At 56.4% G+C, this 26,309-nt stretch overlaps 1 protein-coding gene and 1 pseudogene across 2 annotated transcripts; one reads left to right on the forward strand and one right to left on the reverse strand.

Moving 5' to 3' along the window:
* Positions 1-431: 431 nt before the first annotated feature.
* Positions 432-26,071, reverse strand: INCENP (inner centromere protein). Of its 2 annotated transcripts, none has more exons than XM_066360572.1 (18): positions 25,949-26,071; positions 21,893-22,039; positions 21,391-21,504; positions 19,944-20,704; positions 16,257-16,308; positions 15,377-15,431; positions 15,157-15,274; positions 13,987-14,038; positions 13,445-13,562; positions 13,226-13,360; positions 8,786-8,895; positions 8,593-8,713; positions 8,111-8,233; positions 7,103-7,284; positions 5,369-5,447; positions 5,131-5,223; positions 3,264-3,414; positions 432-944 (listed from the first exon to the last, which is right to left on the reverse strand). In XM_066360572.1, exons 2-18 carry the CDS (start codon positions 22,030-22,032, stop codon positions 730-732), a joined length of 2,619 nt encoding a protein of 872 aa, XP_066216669.1. In that variant the 5' UTR covers positions 22,033-22,039; positions 25,949-26,071; the 3' UTR covers positions 432-729. The 2 variants fall into 2 exon arrangements, with proteins under 2 accessions (XP_066216669.1, XP_066216665.1); XM_066360568.1 differs by having other exon boundaries at positions 13,214-13,360.
* Positions 16,952-17,054, forward strand: LOC136389892 (small nucleolar RNA SNORA29; annotated as a pseudogene).
* Positions 26,072-26,309: the final 238 nt, after the last annotated feature.

The following is a 26,309-nucleotide window of genomic DNA, read 5'->3' on the forward strand; positions in this document are numbered from 1 at the left end:
CCAAGGTAGTTTTGAGAGCCAGCTCCTTTCTGTCACCCCTTTTCTAATCCTGCTTAAGCAGCTCAACCCGTCGTCCTTGCAGCAAGGGGCTAGACGACCTCCTGAAGGGGCAGAACTGTGTCGAGAGCCCAGTTCTCCTGACCTCGAGCCCAGGTCTCTCCTGTGAATAAGCCCTTTACAGACAGGGAGCTACCCGGAAGAACAGAAAGTCTCTTCACCCGCCCCCTCAGGAGCACAGCAGCGTCCCCAGGTTGCCCAGGGATGGCATCAGAGTCACCCACAACGTCATCCTCTCTGGAGGTGGGGCCCAGCTGACCTCGAGGCCCACCGCAGAACAAGGAGCAGCGCCTCGCTCCTCCAGCCCGTCTGTGGCTGCAGGACCAGGGTCCAGAGTCGGCGAGGCCCCTGGTCTTCACAAACCCACAACAGGCTTGACAGAACAGACTTTATTAATCCAGCTTTCAAACACTAGAGGCTAAAATTATAACAATCTATTTACAGGGTACTACTTCCTACGAGCCCTGCGGGGCTGGCCTGGCGTTCCCCACATGCCCACCAAGCACAGGGCTGGGGCCACTTCCGCCAGCAGCACACAGAACGTTTCTGCTTATACACACGTGACCAGACTCAGAGACAGAACACCAGGCAGGAGGGCCCCAGACCAACAGAGAGAGGGACAGACAGACAGACGGACGGGCCGAGACCGGCACGGAGGCGGGTGGGCCGGCCTCAGTACTTCTTCAGGCTGTAGGTCAGGCTGCTGGGGACCCTGCGGCCCTGCAGGGGTGGCGAGTTCCAGACAGCAGAGCTGGTGCGCTTGTGGTAGCGAGGCTTGCTCTTCTTGAAGATGTCCTCCAAGTCCAGCTGAAGAATGGTTCCGAAGAGCTCGAGCAGGTTCGGGGGGTGGTAGTACTGGTGGATGATGGCCTGGCTGAGTTGGGTGCCTGCAGGGGAACAGCAGCCGCATCACCGCCCTGGGGCTCCCCAAGCCCGGAGCCCTGGCCACCCTCTCCACGCCAGCATGCCCTCACCTCCTGCCGTGCCAGCTCCTCTGCACCCCACTCCTCCGGCCCCCCACCGAACCCCCCTGCACGCCCCAACTGTCGTCGCCTGGCAGCCCAGTCTGAGCACAGGTCCTCGGGAGCTCACCGGGGCCGGGCACCTGGCTGAACCCTCGCTGCGTGACCACGCCACCCCTACACCCTCCTGGAAGCCGGGTCCTTTATGCTCCCCATTTTTAACGGCGAGATTTGCCAAAGGCACACAGCTAATAACTGGCAGAGCCGGGGTTTGGAGCCAAGTCTAGCTCCAGAATTTCAGCCTATGATGCCATCCTTGACTGTCGTGGTTGGCTATGGATCTCATCAGACAGCCGCCCAGGCCCCGAGGTGGAGGGTGCAGGCTCAGGGGGCCTCTGGGCGAAGGCTGTGGGTGGCACACCCCGGCCAACAGGGAGGATCAGGTGCAACATGCACCCAGCTTGCTCCACACTGGGCCTTCCATGTACTAAACTCACTTCACCCTCAATAACTCTTCTCAACTGGGTCCTGTTAACATGCCCATTTCACAGATGAGAAGTTTAAAAAGCTGGCTGGCCCTGGCCGGTGGCTCAATGGATAGAGCATCAGCCCAGTGTATGAACATCCTGGGTTCAATTCCCAGTCAGGGCACACAGGAAAAGCAACCATCTGCTTCTCTCCCCTTCACATTCCCCCTTCTCTCTCTTCCACTCCCGCAGCCAGTGGCTCAACTGGTTCAAGCATTGGCCCCAGGAGCTCAGGATAGTTCGGTAGGAAGGAAGGGAGGGAGGGAGGGAGGTAGTTCGGGAAGGAGGGAAGGGAAGGAGAGGGAGGGAGAGGAGGGAGGGAGGGAGGTAGTTTGGGAGGGAGGGAAGGGAAGGAGAGGGAGGGAGAGAGGGAGGGAGGGAGGGAGGGAGGGAGGGAGGGAGGGTCAACTACAACTAGATGGCTTTGCCAGTCATCTGGCCCACTGGCCACACTGACACCTGCTTGTTGACACCTGCCAAGTGGCTTGATGCTGGTAATTAGGGAGACTAAATCAGATTCTGGTTACTGTGAGATTCAAATGAGGTGACACTCACAAGAGCAAGTTGCCTTATACAGAGCATTATCCCCCGAGCAATGAGACTGCAGCCCGCCTGCCCTCCACCCTGCGAACTCTGTAAAGCACCCACTGTGTGCACTGGCCCCTGCTCCACTGCCAGCAGGCTCCTCCACACCCACACCTTAGGCCGAACTCTGTAAAGCACCCACTGTGTGCACTGGCTCCACTCCACTGCCAGCAGGCTCCTCCACACCCACACCTTAGGCCAAACTCTGTAAAGCACCCACTGTGTGCACTGGCCCCCGCTCCACTGCCAGCAGGCTCCTCCACACCCACACCTTAGGCCGAACTCTGTAAAGCACCCACTGTGTGCACTGGCCCCGCTCCACTGCCAGCAGGCTCCTCCACACCCACACCTTAGGCCGCAACCACGCTCACCGCACTCCTGGGAGATGCTGGGGCCTGGAGTTGAGGCCTATAAACTCCAGGGTCACATCCTGCTCACATGCCCTGCCCCCCACCACAGGGCCTTCCTCACCCCAGCTGGCTGGAACTCCCAGTCTGAGCTCTCCAGGCACTGCTAGACCCATTACCACTCTTACTCTAGTCCAGTGGTCGGCAAACTCACTAGTCAACAGAGCCAAATATCAACAGTACAACGACTGAAATTTCTTTTGAGGGCCAAATTTTTTAAACTTAAACTATATAGGAAGGTACATTCCTTATCGAAGTAGCACCCACACGTGGTATTTTGTAGCAGAGCCACACTCAAGGGGCCAAAGAGCCGCATGTGGCTCACGAGCCGCAGTTTGCCGACCAGGGCTCTAGTCCCACCCCAGGCCACTTATTGGGGTCCAAGTCTCATCTGGCCTGCTGGGCAGGTCTCCAAGGAGGGGTCAGAGCCCGAGCTGGAACACCCAGCACCATGGTGCCAACAGCCAGCCACAATTTAATACACTGGTTGGAACAAAGTCATCGGACACCTGATCCAAAGATGAGCCCATTGGCCACGGAAGGACCAGCCTTCCCTGCGGGCGTCCCCAGGCCCAATGCAGGATGGTTGAGCCAGCACATCCAGTGTCTAGCGGCTAGTCCATGAGCACAACAGCTTCCTGCACTCACAGCACCAAGGCGCTCCCTCCAGGGTCCCAGAAGCCGCAAGTGAGGCCTAGGTCCCAGGGAGCTCGGGCCCGGCTTACCTCTGGCCCAGGCGGGGATGGGCTTCCGGGGGTGGGCCTCATCATCCGTGGAGTCATCGCTATTCAGATCCATCCCATAGTTATCCGGGTTGATCTTGGGGGGACCCCTGTGCCCTTGTGGAGTCATCTGATATGAGGTACAAGCTGGAGACTGGAAAAGATCAAGAAGGTTGTCAGTGCCCCCGCCCCTCTCCTGCGCCTCCCACCACCATGGGGCTCGGGCTGCCTCCCCGCACGGGAAAAATCAAGTCTCAGGGTCACAAAGTCACACGACACACACAACTATGTATCTTCCTCTTTCCTGTTAAAGCAATGTACTTCCAGGTCAGCATGTCTGCTGTGAACAGCTCCCAGGGATTCCACTAGAAACCCCATGATTTGTAACTTAAACATCCCTAAGATGAGCCTGACCAGGCAGTGGCACAGTGGATAGAGCATCGGACTGAGATGCAGAGGACCCAGGTTCGAGACCCCGAGGTCGCCAGCTTAAGTGTGGGCTCATCTGATTTGAGCAAAGTTCACCAGCTTGAGCCCAAGGTCGCTGGCTCTAGCAAGGGGTCACTCGATCTGCTGTAGCCCCATGGTCAAGGCACATATGAGAAAGCAAGCAATGAACAACTAAGGTGTCTCAACGAAAAACTGATGATTGATGCTTCTCATCTCTCTTCGTTCCTGTCTGTCTGTCCCTATCTGTCCCTTTCTCTGATTCTCTGTCTCTGTAAAAAATAAATAAAAAAAAATAATAAAACAAAACATCCGTAAGATGAATGCTCAGCTAACTGCTAACTTCCAACTTTCCAACATATTTACCTAGGCTGCACTGAAAACCCCTCCTCATAGTACATTTTGTTTGTAAAATTTTTATTTATTTTAGCAAGAGAGGAAGGGAGAGGGAGAGACAGAGAGAAAGAGACAGGAATATCAACCTATTCCTGTATGTGCCCTGACCGGGTATCAAACCAGCAAGCTCTGCAATTCAGGACAATGCTCTAACCCACCAAGCTATCCGGCTACACCTTGTAAAGCAGTAAACTGAAAGTCACCAGAAAGCTTGTCAATAAGCTCACAGGTTAATGATATTCTGATACAACTAGGTGTTACACAATCAAAAACAAGACATTTACAAATGCTGAAGTAGACAGGTATCTACAATATACTAAAAAGGAAAAAAACGGGAAGAAAGAATCAAGCTGTCAAATGGTCTGTACTAGGAAGTAAATGTTTGTCCCCCCCAGAATTCCTATGTTAAATCCTATTCATCAATATCATGCTATTAGGAGGCGGGGCCTTTGGAAGATGTGTAGGTCATGAGAGCAAAACCCTCACGAATGGGATTAGCACCCTTAAAAAAGAGACTCCAGAGAGCTCAGTCTCCCGTCCCCCATGTGAGGTCACAGCGAGGAAACAGCTGTCTGAACCGGGAAGAAGGCTTCCACCAGACACGAATCTGAAGCACCTTGAGCTCGGAGTCCCCGGTCTCAAATGAATGTTCTTTTTCAGCCACCTCGTCTGTGGCACTTTGTTCAAGCAGCCTGAACAGTGTAGGGGCAGTATGTACAGTCTGTGTCCACTTAGGACTTGTCTGTGCGAGTAAAAGGCACAGGGAGACGCACCAGCTCTCATTCAAGGGTGCCTTCCTCTTACTTCATACTCTTTTATAAAATTTAGTTTTGTGGGTTTTTTTGAACAAATTCTATTTTGAGAATAAGAAAGAATACACATATCAAAAACAGTAAAAACTATTGGGCCACCCGTATCCTTCCTCTTACTCATGGCCCTCAGATATGGTCCGCCCCGCCCACTACCGGGAAGAGAATCATCAGAGCTGGAGGCCCCGCCCCCCTCTCTGCTGCGGCCCCCGCCTCACCTGCGCGTCCATGGTCACGTTCAGGCATTTGCTGGCCGCCCCGGCCTCCTTGGCTTTCTTCTCTTGCTCCTCCTGTAGGCGCAGCTGCTCTTCCTGGGACCAGAGGGCAGCCGGGTGTTAGAGACCGTGTGAACTGCTCTCCCCTGTCCCCAGGCCAGCCCCGCGCAGCTAAGCAAGCAAGATAGCTCCTGCCCCAGGAACCGCTAGAGGGCTCCCCAGCCCAAGCTCCGCCCTGTACCTTTCTCTTCTTCTCCTCCAGTTCCCTCTGCAGCTTCTCCTTCTGGAGCCTTAGGGCCTTCTCCCTCTCCTGCAGCTCCCTGAGGGCCGAACAAGAGCCGGTCAGGGCAGGAAGCTGAGCCCCGGCTGTGTCCATCCCCGCCAGGAAAGCCAGGGCCAGCGGCACTGGCCGTGGAAGACGGAAGGGCAGAAAGGGCACAGCGCCAAGGGCGCGCAGCGGCAGCAGCACCTGCACCGAGGACTGGGGAGTGCACAGCCAGGGAGCAGGGAGCGCTCAGCTCTGCACAAGTCCATCTGACCTGGCGCTCGCGCGTCCACACAACTGAGGTCTCGGCTTACGACTTGTCTGCTGTACGATAGGGATCATACACCTTACCTCCCGAGTCACCACAGAATTAGATGAGATAATCGGAGTTAGCTCCGATCGTCCTGGCCCACAGGGTGGACATTGGGCTCCACGCCTGCTGTGAGGCAGGGCTGGGCTGTTCTTGGGCTTTAAACCACCTCCACTTACTTAGCTTGTGACTTGAACAAGTCATTTAACCTCTCTGCACCTGCTCCCCTCTGGAAAGCAGAGCTGCTGCTTCCTATGCCACAGCGGCCTTCCATTGAGGATTCAACAAGGGTCCATGCGTAAAGCACACAGCTCAGTACCCACCAAAGCTGCAACCATTACGAGCATCAGCACCCCCTCGAAGTCCCTGGCATCGTCCAGCACACATACAATTCTAAAACTACATCGACTGTCACCCATCCACCTTTGTCCCCTCCCAGACTCCTGTCTCTGGCTCTACCACAGGACCAGGGACACCTTTTTGTCGATCAAGAAGCCCAGGGAGATGGCCCCCGATGCAGTTCAGCACTCCGGTTTCCAACCACACTTTCCACTGGGCCCGAAGCCACCCAAAGACAGACAAGCCAAGTTGCCAGGTGGTTCCCAGGAGGCGGCGGCGGGAGACAGGCAGCTGCTGGCCCCGTGTCTGGGTACTGCCACCTGTCTGTTCACACACACGAGCCCAGTTCTCCGTGTCCGCAAACAAGCAGACTCAGCGCAGGCTGGGCCCCATCTGTCCCGGCCAGCAGTGACTGTGGTGCGTCCTCCGCGGCCTCCTCAGGATCCCGCACACCAAGCACAGGGCCAGCCCCAGACACGGGCCTGGAGAACTCCGGGTGGGAACCCTGCCTGCTGCCCAGGGAGCTGCAAGACCTGCAGGCTCTTCAGCCCCAGCTCCCAAGGGAGGCAGTGGGGAAATGTTGGGGAGGAAGGAGGCGGCGTGGGCAGAGGATCTGAGTCCTCATCACCACAGAGGAGGCACAGTTAGTGGGCAGGGGCCAAGGATGCCAGAGGTCCTACAATGCACCACAAAGAACTCCTGCCCAGCGCCCATGGGGTCCTGCTGAGAAATACTGGCTCACCCTACAGCGCCTCCCATGTCAACTGAGGACAAAATGAACCAAACATTGGCTGGAGGCAGAACTGAGTTCCAAGTGACCCCACCCATTATGTCTGCGACCTCCCAAAGCCAGCTCACCACCGTCGGGTGGTCCGCTGCTGCGTGTCCCTGGGCTCGGAGCCAAGGGAAGCAGGTCGCTCCTTTACAAACCCCGAGCGAAGGTGGGAGCCGCTTCCAGAGGATGCCCCACCTCTCATCCACACACGCAGGGCAGGGTGCCGCCTGGACCCCCGGGGGGATCCCCGGTCAGGCCCACCAGCCTGGCCCTCGGGCGCCCTCACCTCTCAGCCTGGAGCCGCTCCTGCTCGCGCCGCCGCTCCTGCTCGCGCTGCTCTGCCAGCTGCCGCTCCTGCTCGCGCTGCTCGGCCAGCCGCCGGGCCTCGGCCGCCTTCCGCGACCGCTCCTGTTCCTCCTCCTCCTTCTTCCTCTGCAGCAGCTCTTGGTGCCGCCGCTCGTCCTCCTCCTGTGAACACAGCGCCGGCTCAGGGCCTCAGGCCAGACGTGGGCTGGACAGCAAAGGGGGGTTGGCAGGGGGCAGCTCCCTCCCCGCAGCCCAGGGCCCAGTGGCGCCGTCAGGCACTGAGCCAGGCCACCCCATGCCCCCACGCCAGGTGCCCCAGAATCACCACCACCAGCCTGAAAAGGCATCTTGTGACAACCTCGCTTGCTGCTGCAGCAGATTTAGTAGCTAAGGGTACAGACTGGAGCCAGAGATGCTAGCTGTGTGACACTGGGCTGTCACTTAAGCCTTCTGGCCTCAGTTTTCTCAACAATAAAATGGGAACAACAGTAATACCTACACTTCATGAAGTTGCTGAGCTTATACATAATATACCTAAAACAGTGCCTGGCACGTAGTAAATACTCAATACAGTTTAGCCACTGGTATTATAACCCCAGCAGCAGATTTGTGTCCCTAGAGTTCTAAGATCAACAGCTGCGAGGAAGGCATAGACTCTCACTCTTACAAGCAGAACATCTCATCTTCACAACAGCCCTAGCAAGTGGATACCACTGCTACCTGAAGGAACCAAAGCACAGAGAGGTCAAGTCACCTGTGCAGGGTCACACAGCTAATAAAAAGCACTGGAAGTCTGACTCCAGAGTCCGTGTGCTTAACCCTCAGAGTGTCACCTCTACAGAAAAACGGGAGGCAGGTTACCGTCGCCATCCCCGTCTCCAAGGCCTTTGTTGAATGCCCTCAGGGCTTGACGCCACAAGATCCACCAAGATTAAGCCAACAAAGTGGGGTACACCCAGCAGTCCTCCACGCCCGAGCCCCTGTCCACCTGCTGCAGCCACCGGAGCCTCCGCGCCTCCTCCTCCTGCTTCCTGCGCACCTCCACCTCCTCCATCTTCTTGGCCGCTGCCTTTTTCTTGGCCTTCTCCTCAGCCAGTCGCTCCTCCTTGGCCTGCAGAGCCCACCCACATGCCCATTAGAGCAGCCCTACCCCCTCAACCGCACACAGCGGGCCCCAAACTGACAGGCACCCGAGACCCCTCGCAGCCCAGGGAGGGGCCCCCGGAAGCCCGCCCTGCCCCGGAGCGCCAGCCCACCCACTCGCAAAGGGCTGCTCCTTGGTCCAGGGCAGAGACCTGCCACCCTCAGCTGGGCTCAGAGCCACTCCAGGGCCGCCACATGGACAGGAGAGGGTCCAAGGGTGTCGAAGGGGTCCAGTCCTAACCCTCGGGCCACCAAGTTGGACCTGCTTGGGCCCCAGCAGGGAACAGCCCACGGCAACGCGGCCGCCCACCAGCCCACGGCGCACACCTTCTCAGTCTTCTCATCCAGCTGAGCAAACTTCTGCTCAATCTGCTTCTTCTTCTCCTCCTTCATCTGCTCCACCCGCTCCCGGGCCTGGAGCACCTTGCGCAGGCGCTCCTCGCGCTTCCTGTGAGCACAGGGCAATCAGGGGAGCCCGCCGCGGCCTGCGGGGTGGGGGGCCGGGGGCCGCACCACTTACAGCTTCACCTCCTCCAGCCGCCTCCGCTTGTCCTCCTCCACCTTCTGCCTGCGGAGCTGCTCTGCCTCCTCCTTCCGCCGCAGGTTCTCCAGGCGCTGCCGCTCCTTCTCCTGGGTGGGAGGCGGGTGGGGGTGTGAGCGAGGACGGCCCAGTGCTGGGCAGGAACAGGGCTGCCAAGACCGCCCCTCAGCCTCCAGCCTCCAGCCTCCAGCCAGACGGGCAGCAGCACCAGACTGCTTCTGAGGGCAGAGTTGCCCCAAACACTCTCACTGCCACCCTCAGTGAGGCCTGGGGCTTCGACCTTTCTCCTTGGGGGACCCTAAGGCCTCCCAAGGGCCTGCGTCACCAGTGTCCTTGACTCAGCCCTGCCAAATCGTGGGCTGCACAAAAATTGGACGTGCACCCTGATAACTATGTACAAGTGCATTTGTAGGAGAATGAAGAATGAGATCGGTAATTTATTATTATGCTTTATAACTATTTTACTGTGTGTGTATGCACGTGCATGCACTTTAACAAGTAATCACAAACATTCTTAAGGCAACCTGAAAAACAGGAAATCTCAGCAAGCAGAAGACCCAAAGAGAAACAAAATAGAAATTTTAAAACTAATAATAACAAATAAATTCAAGGGACGGGTCCAAAAACAGATGAAGAAGACAGACACCATCAGAGCATGCAGAGAAATTAATAACATGTATCCAAGTAAACACAGAGAAAAGATATTGAAGAAAAATTAACAGAGCCTGAGGCAAATGTGAGGTGACACCCAAAGGTCTATCATTTGTGCCAGCGTCACCCCACAATGGGAAGAGTGCAATGCGGTGGGGGGACACAATGTAGAAAAATACTGGCTTGGAAATGCTGCAAATTTGGTAAAAGATATAAACTTACAGATTCAAAAAGGCCATTGGAACCCAAGTAGGATAAAGCCAAGAAAACCCACGTCTGGCCCACATCGTAATCACACTGCGGAAAACTCAATACAAAAATATTTTCAAAAGCAGCCAAAAAGAGAATCATTGCCTCGGGGGTTGGGTGTCCAGAGCAGACAATGATCTGAATGACTGCAGACTTCTCCTCAGAAACTATGGATGCCAGAAAGAACTGGCTCCACATTTGTAAAGTGCTTAAAACTGTGGTCCCCGGCCCTGGCCGGTTGGCTCAGCGGTAGAGCGTCAGCCTGGCGTGCGGGGGACCCAGGTTTGATTCCCGGCCAGGGCACATAGGAGAAGCATCCATTTGCTTCTCCACGCCCCCCCCTTCTTCCTCTCTGTCTCTCTCTTCCCCTCCCGCAGCCAAGGCTCCATTGGAGCAAAGATAGCCCGGGCGCTGGGGATGGCTTCTTGGCCTCTGCCCCAGGCGCTAGAGTGGCTCTGGTCTCGGCAGAGCGATGCCCCGGAGGGGCAGAGCATCGCCCCCTGGTGGGCAGAGCGTTGCCCCTGGTGGGCGTGCCGGGTGGATCCCGGTCGGGCGCATGCAGGAGTCTGTCTGACTGTCTCTCCCCGTTTCCAGCTTCAGAAAAATACACACACACAAAAAAAAAAAAAAAACTGTGGTCCCCAACCTTTTTGGGCCATGGACCAGTTTAATATCAGAAAATATTTTCACGGACCAGCCTTTAGGGTGAGACGGATAAATGTATCACGTGATCGAGACAAGCATCAAGAGTAAGTCTTAGACGGATATAACAGGGGGAATCTGGTCATTTTTAAAAAATAAAACAGCGTTCAGACTTAAATATAAATAAAACGGAAATAATGTAAGTTATTTATTCTTTCTCTGCAGACCGGTACCAAATGGCCCACGGACCGGTACCAGTCCGCAGCCCAGGGGTTGGGGACCACTGGCTTAAAGGAAAGACCAGTTAGCCCAGAACTGTCCATATTCAGTGAAAACAGCCTTCGGAAATGACGTGAAAGAGGAAAGAGCCTCTTTCAAATGAAGAAAAACTACAGAATTTGTTGGCAGAAGGCTCCTTCCCAAAGACTCGCTAAAGGAAATTCTCCAAACAAAAAAGAAGAAATGATACCAGGACACATGAAATATCAAGAATAAAAGAACAATAAAAATGATAACTACTGGGTAAATATCAACCGACTATTCTTTTTCTCTTGAGTTCTCACACAATGTTTGACAGTTGAAAGCAAAAATTCTAACAGCATCTGCCAGGGGTTGTCAATGTATGAAGACATAACAAGTAAGACAAGAATAGCACACAGGGGGGAGGGCAGTAAGATTTCTACATCACAATTGAACCGACAGCGATTCTAGAGTGATCCTGAAAGTTAAATCCGTAATGCCTAGAGCAACCAGTAAAAAACTACAGAACAAAACAGTCAAAACCAAAATAGACAAATTAAAATGGAATACTAGAAGATGTTCAAGTGAACATTTATGCAGTATAGGTTTTACTGTATAATTCTTAATATAAGCTTTACTGTATAACTTATTAAAATAAGGTTTTGGTTTTGTTGTTGTAACAGAGAGAAATAGAAGGAAAGAGAAGTGACCGTGAGCCATGGGGGCTAAGCCGGTGCAGGAGGGCCCTGGAGGAGGACACGGGCCTTTGGGAGGCCCCACGGGGGCAGGGGGCAGGTGGCCTTTGGCTGGCTCTCGCTCACCAGTGTCCTGCCCCAGAGGTGACCAGCAGGAGGCCAGACCTCCATCCACCACACCCACCTGCTCTTTTGTGAGGAAAGCACCTTGGAAGAGAGAGCTGGGTGGCCCAGAGGGTGCCCACCATCATCCCTTCCTGCCCCAAGAGCCCAACAGACTCCTGCGTCCCACAGGGGTCAGCAAAACGGGTTTCTGTCCCACTCAGGCAGGACACTCAGGCCCAAAGGATGCCAGTCCAAGGTCCCTGTGACCTACCTAGGCCCCTGATCTCCAAACTCAGGAGTGTCCTACCACTACCAGATGCCCTAGGCAGGGACCTGGGGTCCCTAAAGCAGGAAAAGGCATCCTGGACCTCTCAGTCATCACCAGGAACCCAGCAAGGCCCCCATTAGTCTGGATGGAGCCTAGAAGTTCCCCGCAGGGTGAACAAGGAAGTCTGAGTCTGGCCCACTGCTCTGGACTCAGGTGCCTAGCAGGCGCCTAGCAGAAAAACGGGAATGTAAGGTCTCCCAGTCCGCTTACTGGCATATTGGAAGGTAAGCCCATTACCAGGGCCACCCAAAGGAAGCCAGCCTTCCGGCAGGACAGGCAAATTTAGGGTCCACCTATCCAACTGCTGGGCCAGCCCCATGACCTGCCAAGCCCAAGGCACTGCAGCTGAGGCCCTCGATGGGGGCAGAAGCCCTCAAAACACCAGGGAGAACTTAAGGAATGAAGGGGCTGCAGCCGGGCCACTCGAAGTCCCTGAGCGCCAGGACTGCGGGCCCAGCACATCCCAGCGCTCCGTGGCTCCCTGCTCATGGCTGGCGGCCCAGCTCAGCTCTGAGGTGTCCAAGAGAACAGCAGTTCTGTGGAACTACTGACAGTTCCACCCTCAGTCACCTGCCTGGCCTTCCACCACTCATTACTCTGCGGCTCCTGCAAGGCGGCAGCGCAGGCGTGTGACCCAGTAAAGCACAGCTTCGACCATAACTAGAAGCCCAGGGTTGGAGAGCAGCGTGGGAAGCGGCTGCGGGGAACTTGAAGCTGTGGCCCTGGTGCCGGCTGCAGGTCATACATCCTTTGCTTCCTTCTGCATCTGGGAGGCTAAGACTCCGCCTCCTGGTAGCAGAGTCAAAGGCAGAGCGGCAGGGAGGAGGCCTGGTCCAGCCCGACCCGCTGGCGCCTCCAGCTGCCACCTAGCGCCTCTGGGTCACCGCCCACCTCCCCTACGGCTTCCGCTTAGCATGTTAGTGCCTCTGTAGGTGCGGTCAGTTTTGCAAGGACGGCTACAGCAGCTAAGTGCGAGGGGGGGCGAGGTTACAAGGACAGGAAAAGGCTTTACTTACAACAAAGCTGCACTGTGGAGAAGAGGAGACAAGGAAAAAGCCAAGAGTCAGTGCAAGGCCAAGGGGCATCCGAGAAGCTGGCCAGGCTCCTGGCCATGCCAGCGAGTCTGCTCGGGGCCTGCAGTCCCCTCACCCACCCGCATCCCAACGCAGGAAACCATCGCACGTGTGTCCCCCACCTAAACCCTCAGGCACTGGGGATGCGGGGTGGGTGGTCAGGGTAGGGGCCTGCTGGGCCAATTCTGCAACTTCCCAGCCCAGGGGTCATACCACTTGGCCAAGCCTCTAGTACAGAACCCAAGAGGTCAGGACAATCCCCAAATGTTGAGGCAGCCCGTGGTCGGAGAGGCCTGAGCTGGCCCTTGACCAGTGTCAGGTCACAGCGCCTTGGCCCAGACCCATGCTGCTCCCAGCAGCCTAGGGGACGCCTAGGAGCCTCTAGCCATGCAGCCCAACTCCAGCGAAGCTCAGCCGGGGACACAGGCTGCCTCACCTTCGGGTCTACGCGCAGGGGGGTGTTGCGCTTAATGAAGGATTTCATGACACTGCCGCGGGAGGCTGAGGTTGGGGTCATGAGCATCTGGTTCCTCTGCACGGTGTGCAGGAAGGTCCGGAGAGGCCGTACCACCTGCAGAGGGGCACCAGGTCAGGACCCCGGGGGCGGGGCGGGGCGGAGGCAGGGAGGGGGGAGAGGGGGCTGACGCCCACGCACCTTGCTGGCTGGGCAGGGCGGGGAGGGGGTCTTGCTCCTGGGGGGCTGCAGCTCCTCATCCTCTAGCTGCTGCTCCTCGTCCAGCTCACTCACGGCCTGCTTGTAGCTGCGCTTCCTCCTGCGGGGTGCGGGGGGCAGCAGCGTCCAAGGCCTGACCCGGGGACCCCCTCCAGAGCCCTAGCCACACCCCATAAAAAGTCATGCCTGTGAAGAAAACTGAGACCGGCCCGTAGGACTCACCGCTGCAGAGGTGGGGTCGCCCTGACCGACCCCCACCCCCTGCTGCCCAGTCAGAGAAAGGGAAGTGATCCGCCCATGGTCACATGACCAGGAGGACACAGGAGGATGGGTCCAGGGACTGGTCACTCCCTCCCAGGCCAGGCTCCTCCCACAGCACCAAGCTGCTTCATCCCTTAAGCCAGAGCTGAGAGGAGACTAAGCCCCTGACCACACAGCCACCCACCCTCCCAAGAGGACTCGAGGTCCATGCCCCTTCAGGCCCTTTAGAACACTGGCCTACACACCCCTTCCCAGACACAAACCTGACGCTCTGGGGTGGCTCCTTGGGGCCATCTGCTTGATTGATCTTGGCTTCTGTGAAGAGAGCAACATCAGAGAGACTGCGGGGACAGCATGGAGGGGCCGGGGAAGGCTGGGCGGGGCAGCCAGGGAGGGTGAGGCCCTCTTCCAGCAGACCCCGGGGAGGGGGGCAAGGCCGGCTCCTGGCAGTCTAGCAGATCCCGGGGAGGGGGGCAAGGCCGGCTCCCGGCAGACTAGCAGACCCCGGGGAGGTCGGAGGCTCCCTGCAGACCCCGGGGAGGTCGGAGGCAGAAGCACTGCCTTCGCCAGAGGCCAGCATGCTGTACCCAGCCCACAGACCTCACCCCCAAGCCCGGCCTCTGGAATGAGGACTGCAGGACAATCCCGAGGCAGCCCCAGCCATGACCTGGCCACTGCTGACAGAGCCAGGGTGCCTTTCAGGATTAGAGCCCATGGAAAGTACAAGCTCTCACAGGCCCTTGACTGATGTGGAAACCACTCCTCCCCGCCCTCCCAGCTGGGCCGATGTGACTGGAGGAGGGAAGGGCTCCCACACAGGGTCCACATGGGGGTGCGGGTCAGTGCACTCTGCGTCACTGCCAGAAGAAAGCACTCATCCTTCCCCTGCCCTCTGACACCTTCATCCCAAAGGGTCCTTACAGCCCCCACGGGGCTAGGGGACTGACCCAGAGTCACTGGGGGAAGCATGTTCAAGTCCTCACAACAACAGTGCCCTTCTCACCAGGGAGACGAGAAGTGGACCCTGGGGCACCTCTGGCAGACTGGGGGTGCCGAAGCCCAGAGCCTACAGCGCTCCCGCTCTCTGCAGACAGGGGACCCACATGGTGAGAAGGGAGCCCACGGCAAGGACAGAACGAGACCCCAGCTTCCAGTTCCCCTGCTGGCCCTCGGAGTGAAGCTCAAGGCCTTGCCCGGTTCAGGACCTTCCCCCCACTCTCCCATCTCCTGCACCAACCAGCTGTGGCCACTCACACGGCACCTGGCAGCAGCTCCAGCCAAAAGGTGGGCGAGGACAGCTGCAGACTCAGGTCTGTGCACCCCTGGGTCCCATTCAGCCCACAGCCCAGAGCACGCGGCTTCCTCTCTCCAGAGAGAAAGTCGTCAGGCCAAGACCTCCAGGCCTCTGCACACACCGAGTCAGGGAGACTCACCTCGCTGCCCCACAGAGGGTGTTTCCTGGCCACCAGCTGCAGGCCGCAAGCCAGGCATGCTAATGACCGTCTTGGTGGCACTGCAGGGCCCCAAGGTACTCTCTTCATTCTTGGGGGTCTGGGGGAAGAACCAAGACTGTAGGGGTCAGCACCTGGGACTCACAGCCCAGAGCACAAGCCCAAGGCCCTCGAGCCCTCCCCTCCCTGGCCGGCCACTTACCTCTGCCACAGCCTCCTCCATAGGCTCCACCTCCTTGCTGGGGTCCTCCTGGGGGCTGAAAGCAGAGCAGGGGACACTGTGGGACCCACCAACCCATTCGGCCCCAGTCCCTAGGGTAGAATCCTCGAGGGGTCCATGTCAGCTGCTCTGGCCTGGGCCACAAACCCACAGCCCCAGGCAGGACGGGCCGACCACAGCCAGAGCCAATGGCTCCCGAGAGCAGCTGGGCCCGGGTGGGCAAGGATCCAGCTTCCAGTCTGGCTTCACGTCACCTCCAGCAGGGTCGAGTCAGGACAGGAGCCTTCGCCCTGCTCCTCCTCAGCCCCTTGGGCCTGGATGAGCCACGTCTCTTTGGAAGCCAGCCCTCCACTCACCACAGGGCCGGCAAGGCCAGTGGCTCTGCCCAGTCACCCTGTCTCCCCATCCCAAGCACCGAGCTTCCGTTCCAAAGCAAGGGTGTGAACAACAGTTTAGTGATAGCAGGACGTGGCCTGCAAGACGGGGCGCGCTGGCCCGGAGCAGTGCTGGGGTGTAATCCAGGGGCAGGGAGCAGCCCAGCTCCCGTCCTGCCCACCCAAACTTGAACGTGGTCCCTCATGGCTGCACTAGCTCATCCATAGGCCTTGGGACCCGACAACCTATGGAGCCCACGTCCCAGGATAAGGCTCGGAGGGGTCAAGGCCAGACCAGGGCCGATGCAGACTTGACACTGTCACTCACCGCCTGGTTAGACGGGGGCGGGGCGGGGGCGGGGCTACACCGACAGGCAGTCCCCAGGAGGAGGGAAGGGTCAGGCATGGGCAGTACTTCCATCCTGGCCCCAGCGTGCCCAGCCCCCCCTCCCCCGGGGAGGATCCCCAAGCTCTGGAACTGAACTCACCTGACCTTCTGGGGCACCTCAACATTCAGGAGCCTCTCCAGGTAACTGTGACCTGAGGGAAAAACAAAGGAACAAAAAATGACCTTTAAAAACGGGTCAGGTGCCACTCCAAGAGATCCAGGGACCGGGCTGGTGGGAGCGTGGCCACACCCTCTCCAGCTCAGAGACCCCCTCCCTTCACTAGACAGGTGCTCTCCAGACTCACAGGACAGAAAAGCCTAGCTTCGTTTGAGAATCTCTTTGATGAAGGAGTAGAAACTACTCTCTTCATTAAACCTAAACTGAAGAACATGACTTCCTAAGACTCTGTGTGATAAAGCAGAAGATGCAACTTATGGGATAGATTAAAGCTGCCATGATCTACTTACAGCAAAATGGTGGGATCTTGATAACATTATACAGAGTGAAAGAAGTAAATCAGAAAAAAACAAGAACTGCAGGATTCCACACATAGGTGGGACATAAAAACGAGACTAAGAGACATGGACAAGAGTGTGGTGGTTATGGGGGGGGGAGGGAAGGAAGGAGAGGGGGGGTAGGGGAGGGGCACAAAGAAAACTAGATAGAAGGTGACGAAGGACAATCTGACTTTGGGTGATGGGCATGCAACATAATTGAATGACAAGATAACCTGGACATGTTTTCTTTGAATATATGTACCCTGATTTATTGATGTCACCCCATTAAAATAAAAATTTAAAAAACAAACAAACAAATAAATAAATAAAGTTGCCATGATCTGAAGAGGGAGAATTTATCTGGGTCCTCCTCCTGTATGAAATGGCTAAACAGAAAAAAAAAAAAGCAGAAGACGCAGAATGCCAAGTCTCTGGGAAGAGCACACATGTACGAGTTCCCAGCCAAACTAGCCACTCTTCTCATGGAAGACCATTTTTAACTGAAGGAACAAGTGACAGACTGTGGTTGTTCAAGCCTGGGTACCTGGCAGATATTTTCTTAAAAATGAATAAAGTGCCTGACCAGGCGGTGGCGCAGTGGATAGAGAATCGGACTGGGATGCCGAGGACCCAGGTTCGAGACCCCAAGGTTGCCAGCTTGAGTGCCGGTTCATCTGGTTTGAGCAAAGCTCACCAGCTTGGACCCAAGGTCGCTGGCTCGAGCAAGAGGTTACTTGGTCTGCTGTAGCCCCGCGGTCAAGGCACATATGAGAAAGCAATCAATGAATAACTAAGGTGTCACAACGAAAAACTAATGATTGATGCTTCTCATCTCTCCGTTCCTGTCTGTCTGTCCCTGTCTATCCCTCTCTCTGACTCTCTCTCTGTCTCTGTAAAAAAAAAAAAAAAATGAATAAAGTAACTTAGTCACTTAAAACAACTAACAGTATTTGTTGACAATAATAAAGAATTGAGCCAAAAAGAGAGAGAGAGAGAAAATAAACATAAACAGAGTTTTGGAAAATAAGTATCCACCACTATGAGCTTCAAAGCTTCCTAATACCTAGATGGTTCTAATACCTGAAGACCAGAACTGCCTCCCTCTCTCCTGTCTTCCCTCCTCTCAAGGTGGAGAGGAGTCAGAACAGCTGGTGTCAAATGCAAATCAAATGCGCAGGTTGAGGGGGAGGAGCGATCGGAATGGCTTACTGGGGATCTGGATTTGGATCCCAGGGCAGGCGTGGCTCTACCGTCTCTCCCCCCCTCTCCCTGAAGCTGCAGGCTCACCCGCCCCTTGGGGCCTCTTCCCGGGACCAGATTCAGGCCAGAGGAAATCTCTGAGGCAGGTCAGAACCATCTGAGCCCCTCGGAAGACCCAAAATCAGATGGTGGGTCAGGCCACACACCTGCGTGTACCCCAGATTTAGCATCGCTGAGCCCCATGGCCCAGAGCAGGTAGGGAAGAAACCTGGCAAGGTGAGGTGCCCGCACCTTCCTGACGGTGCCCCAGCTGGGACATTCTACGTCCTCAACAAGTGGCTGCTAGCCTAGAAAGGACCAAACAGTGGGGCTCAGGCTCTAGGTCCCCGGGTTATAGACTCAGCGACCTCCTTAAGCCTCAGTTTCCTCCTCTGTGAAGTAGGGAAATTCTAACAGGCTAACAGAACCGCTGCAGGGACCAAAGATCATCTCAAGTTTAATAAATCTTAAAGTGCCAGGCAGATGTCAACAATAATTTTAATACACATTAATGTAAACACTGCCCCATCTTCTCCATCGACCCCACTCCCATCCATCCTCTGGCTGGACCCTCGTAGCAGCCTCCTGCCTGGTGTCTCTCCCTCTTGGTCACTTTTTATACAGTGCCAGTGACCTCCCAACAGCCATCAAGGGCCACAGCCACACTCTGTGACCCCACACATAATGTGATCCCACACTGGCGGAATCGAGCCCAAGCCCGTGTGGCACATGGCACCCCCTCGCTCGCATCCCAGCCTCAGGGTCTTCGCACTGGCTGTTCCCTCTTCCAGACACCTTTCCATATTTCATAGCAGGACCTGCCTCCTGCACACAGCCAGCCCTGATGCATCAGCTGCCCGTCCTCTGTGGCTCCCCCTGGGACAATGGTTGTCTGAGCTAGGATCCGACGATAAACACCGCTCAAGTCACAGATCATCTCTGTACAGGGCGTGGCAAACACCGTTCTAAGCACACTGCATGGGTTAGCTGAAGAAACAGCAACCCGTGACGGTGATGCTACTATCACCCCAGTGACAGACGAAGGACTGAGGCCTGTGAAGAGGTTCCTGTCACCTGCCCGAGGTCGCAGGGAAGGTACTGGCTGAGCTGGCACTCAAACCCAGCATCTGTCCATCGCAGTGAGCTGGCTATGAGGACCATCACCTCTCTTCAGCCCAGTAGCTCGAGACTAAACAGCTTCACTCACGGGAGCGGCCCACAAACGAGGTGAACCTGAGAGCCCCTGCAGGAGGACAAACCCACTGGCGTGGGGGCCCTGGCTGGTTGGCTCAACGGTAGAGCGTCGGCCTGGCGTGCGGGGGACCCGGGTTCGATTCCCGGCCAGGGCACACAGGAGAAGCGCCCATCTGCTTCTCCACCCCCACCCCCTCCTTCCTCTCTGTCTCTCTCTTCCCCTCCCGCAGCCAAGGCTCCATTGGAGCAAAGATGGCCCGGGCGCTGGGGATGGCTCCTTGGCCTCTGCCCCAGGCGCTAGAGTGGCTCTGGTCGTGCAGAGCGACTCCCGCCTCGCCCCCTGATGGGCAGAGCCTCGCCCCTGGTGGGCGTGCCGGGTGGATCCCGGGCCGGGTGGATCCCGGGTCGGGCGCATGCTGGAGTCTGTCTGACTGTCTCTCCCCGTTTCCAGCTTCAGAAAAATACAAAAAAAAAAACCACTGGCCTGGGGAAAAGGCCTGGGTTCGAGTCCCAGAACGGCGTTAACCACAGGGACACGGTGTGCAACCTCCCTGGACCTCAGGTTCCTCGTGTGAAACAACAGGACTGGCCAGCATCTGCACTGCCCAATGCGGTTAACGCCAGCTAAGTGGCACTGTTTAAACCAAAATTAACTAAATTAATAAAAGTAGAAATCCAGTCCTCAGTCATACCAGCTACATTTTGTGGCTACCAGATATGGAGCATTTACATCATCACGGAAAGTTCTATGGCAGCTCCTTGCCAGAGTATCAGATGGACCCCCAGAGCCCCTCCGGCCAAGCTGGGCACCAAGGACCCCCCACTGTACCTACCCCCGCCGTACCCACGGACTCACAGATGATGCGGGCAGAGGCAGCTGGCTCTTTGGTGGCCTTCTGGGAGGCGGACTTCTGGGCCAGAGATCTCGGGGAAGCAGGGAAGGATGGGGCCGTCAGGCTGCGCCGCACTGACGGCCGGTCCCCACGGGAGCCCGCGGGCACGGAGAAGTTATCCGGCAGGATGGGAGCCAGCACCTGCGCCCGCCGCGGGGAGGCTGGGGAGCCGGGAGAGTCCTTCGGGTCTGGGGAGGTCCGTGCAATCCTAAGCTTGGAGGCAGAGCGCCCAGCTTTGGCCCCTCGGCCCTTGGGGTCCTGGGGTGTAGTCATCAGGGAACTCACGGCGACAGACTCCAGTCTGCCGGCCTCTGACTTCTTGGGTGTTGACTCCTCATCCGATAGCAAGGTGACCTGGTTGGTCGGAGCTGCCCCTGGAGCCAGGGCCGTGCACGGAGCTGGGGACGGAGCCCGGGCAGGACCGTGCTGGCCAAGATACCGCTCAGCGCTGCAGCGCTCTCTGGTGCCGATCTCCACCACGGGCACCAGCTGGCACTGGGTGACACTCTTCTTGGGCTTCCCGGTCAGCACTGTGGGCGACTCCGGGGTCGGCGAAGCAGGAGGCATGGTGGCCGCCGCAGCCGCCGCCGCCGCCGCAGCACGGGTCACTCGCCGCGGGACAGAGCCATTCTCCCCTGCCACCTTGGCCAGCTGCTCCCCTTTGTCCTTGCCGAGCAGCTGCTGGGAGCTCAGCCGGCTGCTCCGATTCTTCCTGCGGGACAACCTGCCGAAGGCGCAGAGCGGAAGCTGAGAGGGCCCGGCAGGGCAGGAAGGCACCCCAGCATTCGAGCGGGGCGCCTTCTCCCCAGGAGCCACCAGCTTGGGCGGAGGACAAAGTGGAGGGCTTGGAGGCAGAAGAGCAGGGTCCTAGCCCAGGCTCTGCCACCCCCTGCCACGAGGCCAGCGGCCACGCCTCTCTGAGCCTCTGTCTCCCAGCCTGTAAACTGGGGATAACGCCAGTCCCCCCGAACCGCTAGAAAGATGGAATTCACAGAAACCTCTCGCTGACTGAGCTCACCCCGTGCCAAGCACCCGGTACAGGCGCTCGGAGGCCCTGGTCCACATCTCTGCTGGCTCTCACCCAAGCAGAAGGTGGGATTCTTTCTTCTCCCACCTCTGGAAACCCTTCCCCTCCTCTAAGGCCCAGATCACACCCTTACCCACACACACACACACACACACACTCTCTCTCTCTCTCTCTCTCTCTCTCTGGACTCCACAGTCATAGGTCATGCTTAGTTTCCCCGTGACATTGGCCCCGCAGCATGGCCCGTGTGCCACCCACTTCCAGGCCTGCAAGCCTCCGCTCCCAGTGACCTTCTGGGAATCACGCTCTCCCGGGAGGCACGACGCCTCCAGACCCCAGCGCAGCTGAGCCCCGCCTGCCCAGCGGCAGCCCGGCCCCCCTACCTCTTCCGGATGGGGTCTCTGTTTTCATCCTGAACGTAAGAAACCCGTTTCTTTTTCCGTCGGTTCTTCTGAGAAGGTGTTTTGGGCATTAGCTCAGGTTCTTTGCTGAATTCTCTGTGTGGTACAGGGAAGGCGATCATTGCGGCCACCTGGGAACCCCCGGCCCCTCCCATACCCACCCGGCCCTGCCCATTTCCTGCCAGTGAAAAGGTCAAGCTGGGTGACCAAGACCAGGTGAGCTCTCCAAGGTCATGGCAGGTCCCCTGCCAAGTGCTCAGGCTTCCTCCCAGGGATGCGGCAGGGAGCAAGGCTGCCAGGCGATCATGTGCAGCCCGGTCCTCTGAGGCTCAGCCCAACACCTCTCCCTCCTCTTCCCATTATACCAGGTGGGCCCCTAGCACACTGGGCTCTCGAGACCCCTGGCAGCCTGTCTGTCTTGCCTGTCCAGTGAGAAGCGGGCTGCTGTGTCCCCGGCCCTCCCACCAGCACACCCCATCCTCACCTGGTGAACATGCGTATGGCCTCCTCCTCGATCTCCTGGAGCCACACCAAGTCCTTATTGTCCACGTTGCAGACAAACTCCAGGAGCTTCTGGTCACACAGCTCCAGCAGGTGAATGGGCCCGGGGGCTGTCGTCCCCATGGTGGCTCTGTCTCACAAAAAAATAAAAATAAAAAACAAAGAAAAGAGGCACGGGACTGGAACCATCTCCAGAGAAGCAGCCTGCCAGGCCACAGCACCCATCCCCTAATCACAAGACACCACATGCCCGAAGCTGGGCCCCTCCCCGCCCACCGCCACTGCCCAGAGATGCAGAACTCCAAATGCCAACCCATTAGCCCCGTTTGTGCTTAAAGAAGGGCCTGTCCTACTCACACTCTGCAAATGCCTTCCCTCTCTCCAACCCCAAGTCCCTGTGGCATAAGTCCACACTACCAAGCCGATTCTGGTATCTAGAGTCCTTCTTTCAAATGGCCTTTTCTGGGGCTTACAATGACAAGGCATGGCCAACTGCTTTCCTGGACCAGGGAGAAACTGCAGCCATCACAGGGCCCCGGTCTACCTGCCCAAACACAATCCTGCTCTTACTCTCTCACGGGCTCTCCTCTTCCTCCCTGTGGATGAGCAAGGCTTAGACCCAGCCACCGTGAGCTAGACATGAGCTGAACCCAGGCCACACGACAAAGAACCTCAAATCCAACTGCCTCTTCAAGAGACCAGTGAACTGAACGGAAGGGGTTCTGCATTCCAAAGGAGTCGGTAAGAAAGAAGGGGGCAGAGACTGCTCCCCGCCAAGAGGCCCCACAACCCTCTCTCCCTTGAGCTGAAATGCCCTAGAAATGGATGAGGAAGGGGAGTATATAAGCTATGTCTTATTTTTTTTAAGAAAACTTGTGTACAGCCTGACCAGTTGGTGGCACAGTGGAGAGTGTCAGACCGGGACGCAAAGGACCCAGGTTCAAAACCTGGAGGTTGCCGGCTTAAGTGCAGGCTCATCTGGCTTGAGTGCAGGGTCACTGGCTTGAGCATGGGACCATAGACATGACCCCATGGTCTCTGGCTTGAGCCCAAAGGTCACTAGCTTGAAGACCAAGGTCGCTGGCTTGAGAAAAGGGTCACTGGCTCCACTGTGCCTCCCTCCCCTCAAGGCACATATAAGAAAGCAATCAATGAACAACTGAGGTGAGGCAACGAATTATGGATGCTTCTCATCTCTCTCCCTTCCTGTCTGTTCTTATTTGTCCCTCTGTCTCTAATAAAAGAAAACTAAAATATATAAAAAAGATAACTTGTGTAGAAATACTGGTGGGGTGTTGGGTACCACAAGCCAACAGGGTCTTTGCAGTTTAGATTTTTGGGGGACAGAGGTGTAGGGAACAGGCAGTAAACTGACAGTCTCCCCAACCCCCCCACCGCACTTGCTTAGTGAAGATGCTAAAGGCTGTTTTTTTCCACACCTCCCTGTCCGCTGTGATGCTGGATTGTTTATACTCATCCTATCCTCCTTGTCCCTCAGGAGACTTGAGGCGATTTCTTTTTATCTTGTGTTTTGTGAAGTTAAGATGTTCTGTATGGTGGGGGTTTCCTGCTCTTGGGAGAATTGTTGGGTTGCCTGGGAAATGTGATTTTGTTTTAGTGATCTCTTAGGTTTGCGAATTACCTCCCTTTGCCCTGTAAGTAAAGCGGACAGGTGGGTGGAGGCTTGCCTTTTGCAAGCTCTCTTTCTGGGTTGCAGAGAGTCCTCCTGAGCCCATCCTTTTCCTCTCTATTTTCTACATTCTGTGTTATTCCCACTCAGGACCTGGAATTGCTAGCCTCGCTGGTTTGCGGCACTGGGGGAAATACAAACCCAGTTTTCACTCAGTTTCTTAACATCTAGCAGCTCAGGCATCCTCAAGCCTCGCTTATAATATCACCAAAGTCCCAGTCAAGGAAGAAGTGCTCCATTAATCATAGCAAGGGCTCAGTAAATATCCCTACTGGAACGAATGAACAGAAGGGAATGGGTGAAGGTCGTAAGTCATAATAACAGACTGCACGTCTCATGACACGGCGAAGACCCACCACCCGGATCTACACCTTCAAAACCAAGACCCATGCAAAGCTCAACCTCCCACCTAAGACAGAAGCACCTAGAAGGGGGGGGCTAGGCTAAGAGCTTAACACCAGGTCCTGCCGCAGCCTCGCGGGATTTTCTGGGATCTGATTTCCAGAGCACACAGCCTTGTTCCCTGAATAAGGTCTGCCCTCTGGAACCTAGTGTCTCCTACTGTACAGTTCTCCACATTACTTGGGATCTCAGCAACTCAGGGAGGAGCTGACCATCAGCCATGATCCCACCTCCATTCATTTCAATTCTCTGCACAGCACTTAGGTGACTCTGGATCTGTTTGCTTCCTGCCTGTCTCTGCCCACTAAACCTTGCTCCCGGGGGCAAGCTCTTGACTGCCTTCCTTATAGCTGAAAGCCCAGAGCCCAGCACAGTGCCTGGCATGAAAGAAATACTGGTTGAATGAGTTACTCCACCTATCAACTCTAAACCTTGAAATAAAAACCTCCTAGGCATTCTCTTCCCACCCCACCCTCACACACAGACACCAAATAAGCTCATTCTACACGGGTTAGGGCACGTCATTCTCATTCAAAGCTCCTGCTCCGAGATGCCAAGAGTAGCCCTAATCGGGGCAGGGCCCATTGGGCAGGACCGCAGAGCCGCACTGAGACGGCTCTGCAGCCAGCCAGTCGAGGGCTTGGTCTCCCCACCGACATCACTCTGGCTCCCTCTGCCCTTCTGCACCAGAGTTCAGTCCTGGCAAAGTGCAAGACCCCAGCCAGTTCCAAGCCAGGTAAGGGGCCAAAACCAAGACAAAGGTTCACAGAAAAGCAACTTGCTATCACTTTTATTTTAAAGTATCTGTTCAAAACAGCCAAGTGGGTGATAGCTTCTTTCCCTGCCAATACTTCCCTCACACCATACACCAGACTAGAGGCCCCTCCGTCCTCCTTTGCAATGCCTGCTCTTTTGAGGGTGCAGGAAGTTGGGGACCTCACCGTCTACCATTCATTCTTCAGTGAAGAGCGGTCCTAACAGCCGCTCCCATTCGCGGAACCCTACTCCACGCTCAGATCAGTCATCATCATCTCATTTAAATCTCACCTCAACCTCAAGGACACCCGTGTGTGGATGAGGAAACTGAGGCAAAGAGAAGTTAACAGATACCCCGGGGCCCGGATTTAAATTGTGTTCTTAACCACCAGCTATGCCGCCTCCCCGATTTCAGCCTCTGAAAGGCAGGCGTCAAGTTTTGGCTCTGGGCATCTCCGGAGAAGGCCACGGTGGCGGGATGGAACTGAATCGCAGGCAGCGAACACACCTGGGGGCTGACAAGGGGCGGCACAGGCATCCGGAAAGGGTTAGTTTAAAATGTCGCTCAGCCTGACCTGCGGTGGCACAGTGGGAACAGTGTTGACCTGGAATGCTGCGGTTGCCGGTTTGAAACCCCAGGCTCCCCTGGTTAAGGCACAGACAGGAGTTGATGCTTTCTGCTCCTCCCCCCTTTTCTCTCTCTCTCTCTCTCTCTCTCTCTCTCTCTCTAAAATGGATAAATAAAATATAAAATTAATTAATTAATTAAATTTTTAAAAACTAAGCTTTATAAAATAAATAAATAAATAAATAAATAAATAAATGAAATGTCGCTCAGCTGGCGGCGGGAGGTGTTGAGCGAAGGTTAACTGTACAGAGAAATGCCATCTGGCATAATCCCACCACACAACCCGGTCGGTGTGCGCTTCCTCCGCGTCCAAGTCAACAAACGGCCCCCTGGGCGCACAAGCGTGCGAGGCTCCGGGAGGGGACGGGGTCGAAGTGGGGGCGGACCAGTGCATCTCAGGCCCTAGGACTAAGGTGGGTCACCTCGCCACGTGAAAGAAATGACCTGTCCATTCCCAGGCCGAAGGAGGGCAAGGGGTCACGCACCCGGTTCGGAGTTAGCGGGAGGGGTAACAAATCGCTCAGCCTCCCAACACCCCCCGCTGGCTGCCCGCGCACACTCACTCGGTTGCACCGCGTCTTCTGAGTGCTGCTCCGATCCAAGTCCGGCGGCCTCCCGAGAAGACCCTCCCCGCCCGCCCAGACCCGCAGCTCCCGTACTCGGAGGACCACAGCTCCAGGCAAGCAATGGGGAGGTACAGCGCGGGGGAAACCTACGATTTTCAAAACTGAAAGCTCGACCAATCCCAGGCAAATTTGTTTGGACAGTTGCAAAACTCTAAGCCAGTCAGGTAAAGGAAAGCGCCAATCAGGCCACCTATTGGTTACTTGGGTTGGCAGTCTGCGGGACCAAGAGGCGGGGAAAGGAAGCGTTGAAACTTTAACTTGCTCAACTTCCGTGAGCCGCGTCCAGCGGCCTGAAGAG

This window comes from Saccopteryx leptura, chromosome 1, assembly GCF_036850995.1.
Source record: "Saccopteryx leptura isolate mSacLep1 chromosome 1, mSacLep1_pri_phased_curated, whole genome shotgun sequence".
Classification (NCBI taxonomy): Eukaryota; Metazoa; Chordata; class Mammalia; order Chiroptera; family Emballonuridae; genus Saccopteryx; species Saccopteryx leptura.